We start from the raw sequence: 13200 nt of genomic DNA, 5'->3' as shown, positions 1-13200 counted from the left end.
CATACTATGCAGGTATTGAAGACTCATTTGAAAATACTTAAACGTCAAAAATCAAACATCATCATCCAATTAGTGATGTCCTAATAATACCTAGCTTTTCTGGTTTCTTATCGTTTCTTTTTAAACCTTTCATTTTGACTTAGCTGATTCGCTGTGGTGACCTGTGAACAACTTTGTTTTCCAAAACATTTCATTTCATTTTTTTGGAATTGTGCTTTTGTTTCTAAAATCTAATGTTTTTTTTGTTTGCTTTTCTTTTTTAATTGTTATTACAGTCTTTAAAATGTTTTTGCGTCGACTGATATGTTGGTGTGATTTGCACTTCAGGGCCACCGTAGTTCTGGGAGGAAAAGCTTTAAAGGGGCTATATCATGCAAAATCAACTTTTCGAGCTTCTAAGTGATTTCTAATGTTCACCCCTAACAAAAAACAACCCCAAAGTGGTATTTTGATCCAGTCATACATTTCTGAGTATTTCTCTCAAAACCTGCTCTTTGAGCACCAGCCCCTCCCAATCCACAAAAACGAGCGGGTTCTCACACATGTGACATCATGAAGTGAAGAACAGCCCCTTCCAGGAAGAGTCTGCGCTGTCAGCACTGACCCAGGCTAACTCACACACCCACTTTCTCCACAGAGCTAGCAGGGAGCAAAACTCTTTCCTTTTCTATGTACATTCATCTTTGCAAAAGTTTCGATGTCGTTTGTTTCAGTGGGCGAGACGCAGACACGCTGCAGAGGTCATTTCTAGATTGACTTCATGAAATTCGCACCGACAAGGAGCGAAAGCCGGTGCCTCAGAGATCAAGTCATCCTACTTCCTGGTAGGAAAATGATCTTGCGAAAATAACTCATATTTTATCTTAAAAATTATTCTTTAGTAAGCTAAAGGTAATATATTATCAAATATAGGGATACAGCTTACTCTGAAAGGCTTAAGAAAAGCATGATTTAGGTCTTTTTAATATGTGGTTCTGGTTTTAAAGTATCTGTTGGGTTGATGCTTACCACAGAAGCAAATATAAAGCGCTGGTCTTTCTCTTGTAGGAAAACCAGAACATCCGTGAGTAAGAGAGCCAAAGTGTCTAAAAAAAGAAGATTTATATGTAAACTGGAGCCAGATCTACAGAGAAAAGACAGACAGATGATAGATTCACACCTTTTAGACGCCCTGTGGCAGTTTTCCAGAAGACCAGCCCTTTGTGCTGAAGGTTCCTGTGTTTACTGTGCAGATCCTGTTTGCGAAAAACTTTGCCGTTTTTGAGCTTGGCAAAACTCTTGATGTCAAGCCTGGCAAGAACTTCTTGCAGTTCCTGACATTTCTCATAATTATTGACAGTCAGGTCCACTGCAGCTATGATGTCTCGGATCTGGGCCAAAGCATTTGATAAGTCCAAGTGTTCTTGACTTCCCTCTGAGAGCACAAGAAACATCATCAAGAGGCATGACCAGGATTTTACTGATGTGTTTTCCTCATAGCTTGACAAAAAGCTTTGAAATTTAGTTTTTGCATTTATAAGATCAATAAACCACAACTTTGATATAAATGAATCCGAAAGGAGTGAAATATTTTTTTTCCCTTTTCCCACTCACTTTCAAACAAAAAATAAAATATGGTTTGTTGTTATATATAGCTATAATACAAAGATATATGTATGTATTTTTTTAAGTGAGTGTCCAAGAAATATGTATCACCATAAATGTGTATGTTTGTCTGTAAATAGTTTCAATGTATACTGTCCATATGTGTTTATTCCAGGGGTCTGCAACCTGAGGCCCCGGAGCCACATGCAGCTCTGCAGCTGAAAAAATTAAATAACAGAAATTGTAAAACGTAAGGGCTACTTAGCATTGATTTAATGAACCCCTACTTTCTGGACTGCAGAGCGCACCTGTATATGAGCGGCATCTGCTGTATTTAAAAAAAAAAAAGGCATACAAGCCACACTAGGCTATAAGCCGCAGATATCAATGTTGAAAAATTAGATATTTACTGCATGTGCAAACCGATTTTGTACTGCAAATGTACATATATGTGCTATCCTTCCTGGATAGCAAGCTCAATGGCCTTTAACTTAAAACTTGCACCACATGAACTTCTTTGTGTAGTTTCCATGATGAAGGGACAATGATTTGAAAATAATTATCAGTAAGTAATTTGTCGAGCGTATTCTATCTGCTAAAGAAAAAGTCTATTCTTCTTTGCATTGATTTTTCGTCTATCTTATTTTTGATTCTAATTCCAGTTAGAGCGCCCCTACTGGTGGAAAAAATCCACAGAATAGGATTTTTTTTCTTCATACTTATGTTTTTATTCATCCCAAAAACAAACCAAATAGCCCATTAATTACTTTTTTTCAAGGGTGAAATAAGATTTTGTGGCTCCTAATAGTTTTTGTTCGTTGAGAAACAAACCTCAATTGCTCTTGAGTGTTGAAGGTTGCAGAGCCCTGGTATTTTTATGCATAACAGTTATAATGTATGTGTTTGCTTGCTTTTTCCCCTTCTTATAAACCTCATTATGAAGACTGTAACCAGTGTACAATCCTATTTCTTTTGTAATACCTGCTTAAAAAAAAAATAATAATAAAAAACAGGTTTTTGATTAGCATGACGTGCAGAAGAGCTGAGTTACCCTGGGTGTGCTGTAAAATCCTCTCCAGCAGCACAGGATACTTGGTGATGCGCTGTGTGACCAGTAGGATGAATTCTGGCACTTCTCTTCGTCTGACAAGAGAGTTATTGCTTTGTTGCTGCGCAGAGAAGACAAAAAACACAAGACTGGCTGCTTAAAGAAGAAAGTATTTCACAGGTGATGCCTTCTAAAATAAGAGTTCTTGGAACTTACTCGGACAAAGTTTTGAAGTTTTTTGTTTTGCTGCTGGAGCTCTTTGAAAACATGTACAGCCTCCATGTGGTGACTGCAGAACTCTCCATACAGCTGCTTCATCCTCTCCGCGTTCTCATCCGAAAACTGAGGCACACCGTCAGATTTCAGTGTAAAAACGTGCATCATGCATCAGTGTACTCGCGTTAGTTCCGCCAACCTGCTGAAGAAGTATATCTCCAATCTGATGGATGAGGTAATTCTGCGAGTTCTCCTGATGGGATGACACCTGACGACGTTCCTGCAGGGTTCTAAAGAGGTTTCTGTGGAACAGCAGCAGGGGGTCCAAGCACGGGAAGATCCGCGCCACGCAGTCCAAGTCCAGCTGCAGCTCCTCCAGCATGCCCCTCCTGAAGACCTCCGACATGACCGTCAGAGTCTGGATATGGTGAAGCTCTGTCTGCATGAGCTCTAAAGGAAGGGCAGCCAAAGTGGCATAGATGAGGTGACTGGCTGGGACAGTGGGTAACAAAAAGTCTCATTTAAAAAAAAAAAAAACTGTCACCATGCATTTGTCCACAAATACCTGCAGGAGGTATTAGTATCAAGAAGTATTTTTTTTTGGTATGGTATTTAATGGAAAGTTGACTTCTTTGTGATATGAAACTCTGTCATGTGTAGTAATGTGACTGATTGAGTTGAAAATAAACACAAAACCCACTACCCACAGCACCATTATAGTCAAACAAGCAATTACTGCAGAGCAGATTGCCCTCCCCCTACTGATATGATAACTGAAATTATTCGATAATTCATCTTCATCTCAATGACATACCACAGCTAACAAGGTTTATCCATATAAATAAAAAATAAAAAAGAAGTTAAATCAATATTTACAAAAAGATATAAAATGAAAAAAGTAAAAGAAGGAAAATAGAGAGGTCCTACCATAAATAACATCCTGTCTCTTGATGGTGAATCTGTCAAGTTTCCTGCAAAAGTCTGGACTGACAGCAAGACTCCACGACTCTGCATCAAGTCCCAGCTGATCAGCTGACAGCTCAGTCAGTACAGAAGCGTCAACTGTATCTACAGAAATAAAGAGCAATAAATCTCATTTTCATCCCTGATGCTTCATAAATCCTTTAGGATAAGCTATTGACTGTATAAGATATAATGGACGAATCGCGCGTGACGTCACCCAAAGAAAGTGCCTCTCTTCCGGTTCCAACCAAATGAAGTCAATTCAGTCGCCATTTTTCGACTTTATGTCTGTCGCCATGTTGGAACCAGACGTCCTAAGTAAGCCGTGATTGGCCCACCTACATTTCTATGGCAACCACTCTACAATCAGGAGTGAGCGCGTTAGAAGGCCGCACCCCCTACCACTGAAAGCGGGCTCGGGAGAATCTGTCAATCAAACGTTCCACGCAAGGCCACATACTTTTGTTGAGGGATCTGATTGGTCAGTTTATACCCTGCGCTACAGCATAAATATCATGAAAAAAAATTAGATCAGCAGGAACATGCTAATAAAAGGCAGCAGAGCAAGAATAATTATTCTTACAAACATAATAACAGAGCAATAGCTGTTTGTTTCTCAATAGAAGTCTACAGGGTTTCGACCGGCAGGTACTTGCTATTTGGAACGCAAGGGGGGGGGGGGGGGGGGGGGGGTTGTTAAGTCCAGTTTTCATGTACTGACAATGTGATATGTGCCTCACCCTGGGTGCTGATTGGCAGGTCAGTGGAGGGGGAGGTTGTTGTGACGGGTGTCCCCTCTTCCGACAGCGAGCTGCTCAGGAAGGCTGCCATGCTGCACTCACTGTCCGCCTCTGCTACGTCACTCAGTCCTCTGCTAACAAACAAAACATCCCGACCTAAACATGGCCCTCTCTGGAAACATGGGAGGGTATAACTATGTTACTTGAATTTTAACCCATAAGAACTCAGACCCCTTTTTTCTTAAAAAAATAAAAGTAGGTGTATTTTACCATAAACCATGTGGATCACAGAATCCTATTTTTCGGTTACACTCATGTCACCGTGGGTTTTTATGGGTTAATTGTAAAAACTCTGAACATTTTGAGATTAAGACATACATGGATGTTTTTTATGTCAGCATAAAGGCAATAAACCCACATCACTGCTGCACCCAAATCAGTGAACACTGCTCTCAGTGAAATGACTGGAATCTGACCCCAGTGGGGAAACTTTAAAATACCCCAAAATATGCAACAATAACAGCTTTTACTTCAAAATCCAACATACATGATCTATATTATTTAGTGCAAACAGACTTAGTGAAGCTTTAACTCCAGATCTGTTTCGATTCAACAACTTTATGTGGTTCAGTTACTCATATTTTTAAAATTGGAACAAAAACCCTCAATTCTTGTAGAAGAAAATAATAATTTAAGGGAAATTTAAGGACAATGCTTTAGTTTCAGATGCTTCCTGTGTATTTTTTTTACCTGTTTTTTTGTTTACCTGTTTTACCCAAACATTTTGAATCCTTGATCACTTTACCCTGAGGACCTTCTCTTCTCTGATGATCCACGTGTCAAAGAGAAATGTCCTCAAATCCAGTGAATTTGAATCTTTTTTTTTCCTCCAACGTAGACTAGGTCATTGCATGTAATTTTAATAAAAGAGGATATATAAATGTCTAAAACAAAAAATAATTAAACAAAATAGTTAAAGTCCCACTCTGATAATATTTTGATTTATTTTTAAAGCGTTCCCAGTGTTCTTTTAATCAGAATTATGGCGTTTTTAGCCAAAACACAAACTTTTGTCGTTTTCTAGGACATAGCTTCTGCAGGGCGGCAGTAGTTAATCAGAAATTCACCTCTGAGTTGTAAGTGCAGAGCGATCCTGTCCCCTCTTCCCATCACCTATAAATAAAAGCTCTCTGTTTGCACACTCTCCTGCTAGCTTACAGCCCCTTACAAGCCCAACTTAACAATGCTGACACAACAAAAATGGCGAGGAATATTGGAGCTATCCATCTGTACAATTTTGAGCCAGATGGCAGCTCAGACTAAGACTTAGATGTATCTCGTTGTCTACAAGTGGATGCATCACAATGCATTGAGGCCTGCGCAGTGTATTTTCTACATCACAGAAATTTTTTTTTTCCAACTTCATTTTTTCATCTGCTCCTGACCAAAAATCACCACAAATGTGGTGATTTTCATATCTAATGGCTGTTGACTAAAAATACACCTTACCTGCTATCTAAAGACATGGACAGGCTTTTGGAAAAATGGGTGATTGTTTCTCTTTTTTCTCTGGATGACGTTGAAGAAGGGGAAGAGGAAGACGAGGAGAAAACGGATGCTTGACAGTTCTCCTTGACTGAGTCTGGAAGTTCAGAAGGAAGACAAATAAGTGTTCTTTTAGGGTTCCTTTAGATACATATATTTAACTTTTTTTTTTGGGATGGCTTCTGTAACCAAACCACAACAATGAGGTGACTTCTGTCAAATAGTAAAGTATGCCATACTGAAAAAAAGAAAAAGCCAGACATGCACAAAAACACAATCCAGGCCAGATCCCCCACAGAGACGGATTGAAATTTAACTGGAAAGCATGCAGGGAGGGAGGTGGTGCCTTTTTTTGATCCACTCCGGAACAAGGGAGGCCAAGGTAAGAACCAAATGAATCAAAAACCGACACTTGGGGACAGGGAAAAGGGGGTGAGGAGTTTACTGTACTCACTGTGTGGGAGAGACGTAGTCTTGCTCTTCACCAAAGCTGCATTCCTCTCCTGCTGCAGCTTCTAGGGGGACACGCACGCAGACATGTTAACATAAACAGCTGTAAGGAACTGTGTTTGGAGTCAACAGACGGAGACGGTGTGAAGTCATGTGGTTACACATCGCCAGTCTGTCTGCACGAAACTTTTTATATTTTTTTACCATTAAGCATAATAGAAAATTTGGAGAATTTTTAGAGTACAGCAAAAAATACTTGATTTGGTCAAAAACATAAGGTTGCTAAGATAAGACAATAAAAAAGGACATGTGCAGTTTGATCACAAAATGAACTTTTATGCCTGTCTAATGAAATATATCACCATTGTTATGTTTCTTCTGTAGAATTAAACAGGAATTGAACAACATTTTAACGATATATGCTTAGTCTTTTCTTGACACGAAATATTTCCTCTGAAGTGGTGGGAGTTTGCATTTTTATTCTAGAGATTCAGATGCATCACACATGGATCAAACGAATAAAAGTCGGACTTAAGCGTCTACATTTTAGATCATGAAATGATTCTTTTTGTAAATGCAATAAAAATAGCGTATTTTTAAAAAGAAACAAAAAACTTTTCTATATTTTATATGGGTATGGAAATCATAAAAAACAGCCGGCACAATAACCTGTGTGAAATTGTCAACACATTACATTGACAAGAATAAAAAAGAAAACATTCAACTCAATTTTTTTGGTTTGATTCTAAATATCTGTAGCTACAATAAATCATCATTTTAGTAATCAATATGGAGTAATACAAAAATGTTCTAACATTCATTGATTGACATACTTTTGGGCAAATGTCTTTGAATTAGGTTACATTTCTGCAGAAAGGTGTTCTTGAATTCCTTTAAAATTGTTTTAAGTTTCATAAATGTCATAAAATAACTCAACAAACAGTCTTTTATAGGGTTATTATACATTTAATGCCTAAAAGCCATCATCGGCTTATTAAACTTGACTATTATCATTTTACGTTGATGCACATTTCATTATTTGATTTTGAAGTTGAGGGGCTACCTTTCCACAAGCCGCAACAGACTCCCTGCAGTTTTTATGGACGTTCACGAAGCAGCCTGCAGACGAGAGTCACAACAGTCATTTCATCTGTTCTTCATGAGTTGGGCTCATAAAAAAAAGAAATATTATGACTTCATGATTTCTGATAAGCAAAAACACTGCAGCACAAGAAAAAACAGTCAATCAAACCCTGAACCGTTCAACCACGGCAGGACATGCAGCAGTAAAACACTCACTGGAGCACTGAAGCAGCTCCTTCCCAGAAACAGGCTTGTCACAGGCCGCACAGAGCGCCGGAGTCGACTGGGACACAGGGACAAACTGGTGTCCATTCATGGCTCCCGTCCTGTCCTTCCCTTCCTTCATGTCTTTTCCCTTCACCTGGAATTCAAGTCACACTCATTTTAAAAGTCTTACCGCTGCTCTGGTATTAAATTAAATTAAATTAATATTATCTAAACCACCAACAGTTCCTCTGTTTGCAACAAAACACCTGCTAAAATGACGTTAGTTGATATGAAGGGGCCTCTGTGTGAGCTTTTCTGTTTACGTTGAGGAAGTCCATGAGGACAGCTGTGGTCGTAGCGCTTTGTCCTTAGGGGGGGGCTTCAGGAGGATTCCTCTCTGTAAGTGTGTGTTTGTTTTCTTATCAGACTTTGTGAGAACGTCTAGGGGTGGGGGGGTTGTTGCTTTTCAGGTACATTGCGTTCTTGTAAACGCAGGATCCCCATCCCCACATACAAACAGAATTTGTAGCCCTAAGAGGATCCCGCAGAAAGTGTTTTGGCTCCATAATTGCGTGGGGAAGGGGCTCGGCGTTGTGTAAGAGAACATCTTCACTGTATCCTGTTGCTAAGGCAGGGGAGGGAGTTTACTACATTGCCAAAGACACCAAGCACAGACAAATGGCCCCCCAGGAGAGGAATTCTGACCTGATCTTTCAAAGAGCTGTTAAACCTTTTACTAGCAACAAGCCACCCATTGACTGTATAAAAACTGGACTGAGTGAGTGTGATGTCCCTCATAGAAAATGCCTTCCGTCCAGCTCCAACAAAATAAAATGGTCATTTTTTTTCATGATGCGGACACCATCATGTTGGAGCCAGACTACGTCAGTAGGCAGTAATTGGTCCGAGTCAGTTTGGGTCATGGTTTCTATGGCAACCACTCTCACCAGACAGGAGTGAGCTTGTTGGAAGGTCACACCCCTGCCACAGGCAACACAACATCTGTCGTCAATCAAATGTTTAGAATGGTCAACTTGAGACTGCATACTTTTATTGAGGCACCTGGTTTTAAGTTTATAACTTGAATACTTGCACTACAGAAAAAAACATAGAATTAAAAATAAAAATTAGCAAGAACATATTAAAAAACAGTAGTAGAGAAAGAATGGTTATTCTGACAAATAGAACGACTGAGTTGTTTTATTTTTCAATAGTAGCATATGGGATTTTGGCTTCAAAGGAGCCAGTGAGTACTTCCTGTTTGAAACGCGTGGGGGAGGAGTCACTCAGTCCAGTTCTCATATACACTCAATGCCCCCCACCTCAAATTTTTTTAAAGATGAATTTCAGGGATTTTACTCATGTTTCACCACATGTTGGAGAAACATGCGTCATTTAGAAGTGAATTTTCTACAGCGCCGCCTCACCTTGGTCTTGTTCCGCGTGCTGGACATCCTATTCTTCAGAAAGCTGAACGTCCGGCTCACTTTATACTTCTCCGTCTCAACTTTTGAAGGAATTATGTATTTGTCCCACTCCTCGTCCTCGATCCTACACCACGTTTCATTTAAACAGAAAATCAATAAAAAGTCACCACAGCTATAACAATGACCCCCTGTATGTGATTACTGCATTCAAATCCCACTTGTGCTGTCTTTAAAAACCAAACAGATCATTATTTTAGTGGTTCTACTCGACTGGAAAGAGATGACTAATCAGGAACAGTGGTGTCATGCTGGAATGAGAGAATGTTCAGTCTTCCAGGACCCCTGCTCCACAGATTATTACTCTTTATAACATGCTTGGCATGCTTGGACATCACTATGGTCTCTAAAAGTTTCTATTTATAGCCCACCCCTGACAAAATGCAATTAATGATGTGGCAACTATTTAAAACTATGTTTGGAGCTTACTCTGTAGGTGAAGGGGAAAAATGACTTAAGAGCAAAGAAAAGAAACATGCATCAACAGTCTGGACACAAATTGTTAGGAGAGAATCTATTTATACAAAGACGCTGAACGGTTAAAAGACGAACTGGCGGGGTAGTAGATGGACGAGACTAGAATGAGTCAAGCTACACATGCATGTCTGCGAGGCCCTTATGATGGAGACATACTCTTTGAGGAACTCTGTGAGCGTGAGATGTTGGAGCGACGCGCTGCTCTCCTCTTCTGCTGACTGGGCCCGCTTACGGAAACCCAAAATCCTGCATGGATACAAACAGCTCAGGCCTGACAACTTTCACATCTTCTCATCTGTTAAAGTTCGAGTAAAAGGACAGATCCAAAAAATGTCTCTATCAGTCCACAGCATTTTAGTAGCTTACTTCAAGGAAACATAAAGCGAAAATTAAGTCTATACAAGCAGGTATTTAACCCCTTCACACCGTATGTCACTCATTTGCAACGTACCTTTAGAGGCCCACTCCGATCATCTTTTGATCTATTTTAAAAATGTTCCCAGTGGTCTTTTAGTTACGAATATGTAGCTTTTAGACAGTTTTTTTTAAAGTGTCGTTTTCAGGGACATAATTCCTGCAGAGCAGCAGGAGTTTCTTAGAAATTCACCTTTGAGTTGTGAGTGGGACCATTGGGGTGGAGCCCATTCTTTTCCTTCGCCCAGTGCATTTTCGACATCACAAATAAGCTCTTTTTCCGATGGCATTTTTTCCTGATTCTACACCAACTTGAATAACTACCTTAGAAATGCAATTTTGATCTTAATTGTCTTCATATATATCCTTCATCATCAGAAAAATACCACAGGAATGTTGTAAAAACACCAGAAAAATCAATTTTCTTCAGAATGGGTCTTGATTCAACTTAATTTAGCATCACCTTCAAAGGAATAAACATTGACAAATATATTTTTTATATATATTTGGAAACGAACTCGGGCATGAAGGGGTTGAATATAACCATCATGAATTCATAGTCTTTTATTATGCTGTTATTCTATGACATTTCCTCAAGTAGCAATGCATGGTTAGAAATAAAATGAGCGCATGAAATGTATGTATCAATGAGATGAAGCAGCCTGTAAAATGTATGTGAGGGGCCCGCATGTGTTACATGGGTGGATGAGAAAGCAGGAAAACAGTTAAAAATGTATATGCAACATAAATGTTGCAATATGTGGGTGAAACAAACTCAGTGTCACTGATGTGGTTCAGCATTTAGGAACCATCTTCCGATGTTTTGACATCCTAGAAAGCTTAAAATGTTGTTGTTTACTCAGGGGTTTTTAGGGTTACAATTACAGAATACGCTGGCCTCAAACTCACGACAGAAAATATGTCATAACCCCCCCACCACCACCACCACCACCACCACCATAGTTGAAACTGAAGACGGACAAATGTATACACATGTAGAGTCTGTTGTCTAAGGCACGCCGGTCACAGGCGATGGCTAAAAATGGAGGTATGTCTAAGCAAGAGTCTACACAGTTGAGAGGATCTGCGGTGAGCTCATGTGATGACACTCAGGCTGTACCTCTTTTCCCTGGGCGTCTCAGTCAGGCTGAACGCTCTCTGCTCTGCAACGAACAATAACAGTCACAAACAAAAGATTAGGCCAAGAGGTTCACGTCAGTACGATTAAAGGTATTTCAGAGAAGATGGACGGAAGTGATTAGAAACCATCACCGTTCATTACAACCAAGCTGGAGACAAATACAGGGATCAGAGAAAACATTGGGATCCAGTACATCCCAACAGAAAAAGAACAAAGGCCAGAAACCTCTGCCTCGGAAAAGGAGATGACAGCAGATTTGGAAAAACAAAAGCTAAGAGCAGAAATGACACGACGCCAAATGGAAGCATGACAAAACAAAACCAAAAAAACCTCCTCCCTCAAATGATCCACAAAAGTTGGGACTTTTCCTAAGCCTCAGTTTGTACTTGCCAAGCCTTTAACCAAAAAATATAAATAGTTTTTGGAAATCCAATTTATTATTAGGGGAAAATACAATCAAAGAGTGAAAAAAGGTCTGCTTTTGATCACTGGAAGAAAGAAAAAAAATGTCTTTAGGAAAGACACTGGTCTCCAACTCACCACCAAGAATTAAATCACAGAGCTGCACAATTTCAGCCAAAAAATTGATATTTTTTCAAGTAAATATTTTTATTACACTGCAAGATTAGAATTATTGTGTGAGTTCTTTATTTTGAGTTTTAAAACAACTCAATACCCTTTAACTGTGCAGCTCTTGATGCTCACCAGCCTGTCCCATGGTGCTCCAGAAAGAGAAAAGACAAGCCCTCACAGCTACCAACCAGCCAGCAGCGTCCAAGCTGTCACTTGACACTGACTTTGTACTTACTAACTTGGTTGAGACGAGAAAGCGATTTAGAAAGTGATAAAGCCTGAAGCAGAGAACGGCCGCTGCTGCTGATCGTGCCACCTACACAGAATAAAGCACGACTTTAACTTTCAGTTTCCTGCAGTCAGCCGTGATGAGCGCTGCTGTACCAGAGAGGGGCTCATAGAAGACACATTTTATAGAGCTTTGGTTGACTTGTTGAAAAGAATGTGGCCTGTTTGCCTGTTCAAGTGGCTTGTGAGAGGTCAAAATAAGAGGGGGTCAAAGAGGAAACAGGCTTGAAGGCTGCTCACCTTCTTCTAGGTCGGTGATGGCCATGTCTCGGTTGAGCAGGGGTCGTGAGGGCTTCGCCTTCGGGGAGGAGTAGGAGTACGAGCGCAGGCGAACTTCAGGGTCCTCAGAATTCTGAGTACAAAGACGCAAAGAGGGTAACAAGTTCAGTTCACAAAAAAGTCAAATGGAAAAAAAAACAGCAAAAGCCTCCAGCACAAACAATTCCAACTGACCTTTTGTCCACACTATTGAGCTGTTGACAGAATGAGCTTATCTCTTAATGACTGCCTGCAAAGTGGGGGTTGTCTGTTGTAAAACTTTAAATGTCTTATTTTGACTCCACTGAAGGCTTTCTAGTTTTTATTTTGGTAACTATTCATTAAAATGCCTGATGGACAAGCTTGATCATACTGTACATCAGAGGAGATGGAGCTCGTGTGGAGATGTACCTTGATAGTTTTGGGCGTGATGTCAGAGTGTGAGCGGTTAAAGTCAGGTGAGGCGTCAAAGGAGCCTCTCTCCTCTCCTGAGATGGAGTGCAGGATGGACCTGTGCTTTATGGATGAGCAGGGGTAGGAGTGTCCCAGTATGTCTTCATCCCCACTGTCACACTCTAAACTGGGGCTAGTTACACACAAAAACACACATGTGCAAAGGTTATGATGTGTTAAAATGCATAGCAGTTACTCTATATATTAAAAAAATGAAAGGACAATTAAACAGATGCTTAAAATCTCAGTGGAAAAACTAATCTTATCAGCAGGTTT

At 40.0% G+C, this 13200-nt stretch overlaps 1 protein-coding gene across 20 annotated transcripts in view; it reads right to left on the bottom strand.

Moving 5' to 3' along the window:
• Nucleotides 1-13200, bottom strand: part of LOC101175242 (rho guanine nucleotide exchange factor 28) — a 49920-nt gene that overhangs the window by 6073 nt on the left and 30647 nt on the right. For 6 of the 20 annotated variants that reach the window (XM_023958918.2, XM_078952304.1, XM_078952305.1 and 3 more), the window contains 17 exons: nucleotides 12883-13057; nucleotides 12454-12565; nucleotides 12161-12241; nucleotides 11332-11374; nucleotides 9954-10043; nucleotides 9264-9387; nucleotides 7846-7990; nucleotides 7610-7665; nucleotides 6551-6611; nucleotides 6061-6193; nucleotides 4552-4685; nucleotides 3776-3916; nucleotides 3048-3298; nucleotides 2849-2974; nucleotides 2636-2753; nucleotides 1160-1414; nucleotides 1009-1085 (listed from right to left, as the gene is read on the bottom strand). In XM_023958918.2, coding sequence (XP_023814686.1) covers nucleotides 1009-1085; nucleotides 1160-1414; nucleotides 2636-2753; nucleotides 2849-2974; nucleotides 3048-3298; nucleotides 3776-3916; nucleotides 4552-4685; nucleotides 6061-6193; nucleotides 6551-6611; nucleotides 7610-7665; nucleotides 7846-7990; nucleotides 9264-9387; nucleotides 9954-10043; nucleotides 11332-11374; nucleotides 12161-12241; nucleotides 12454-12565; nucleotides 12883-13057 — 2122 coding nt within the window. The remainder of the gene's footprint in view (nucleotides 1-1008; nucleotides 1086-1159; nucleotides 1415-2635; nucleotides 2754-2848; nucleotides 2975-3047; nucleotides 3299-3775; nucleotides 3917-4551; nucleotides 4686-6060; nucleotides 6194-6550; nucleotides 6612-7609; nucleotides 7666-7845; nucleotides 7991-9263; nucleotides 9388-9953; nucleotides 10044-11331; nucleotides 11375-12160; nucleotides 12242-12453; nucleotides 12566-12882; nucleotides 13058-13200) is intronic. The other 14 variants (XM_078952308.1, XM_078952310.1, XM_078952320.1 and 11 more) reach the window with 6 other exon arrangements.

Source organism: Oryzias latipes, chromosome 9 (assembly GCF_053564925.1).
Source record: "Oryzias latipes strain Hd-rR chromosome 9, Olatipes_Hd-rR_3.1".
NCBI classification, from domain to species: Eukaryota; Metazoa; Chordata; class Actinopteri; order Beloniformes; family Adrianichthyidae; genus Oryzias; species Oryzias latipes.
The sequence above is the reverse complement of the archived record's forward strand: the minus strand, read 5'-3'. Positions and strand labels throughout refer to the sequence as shown.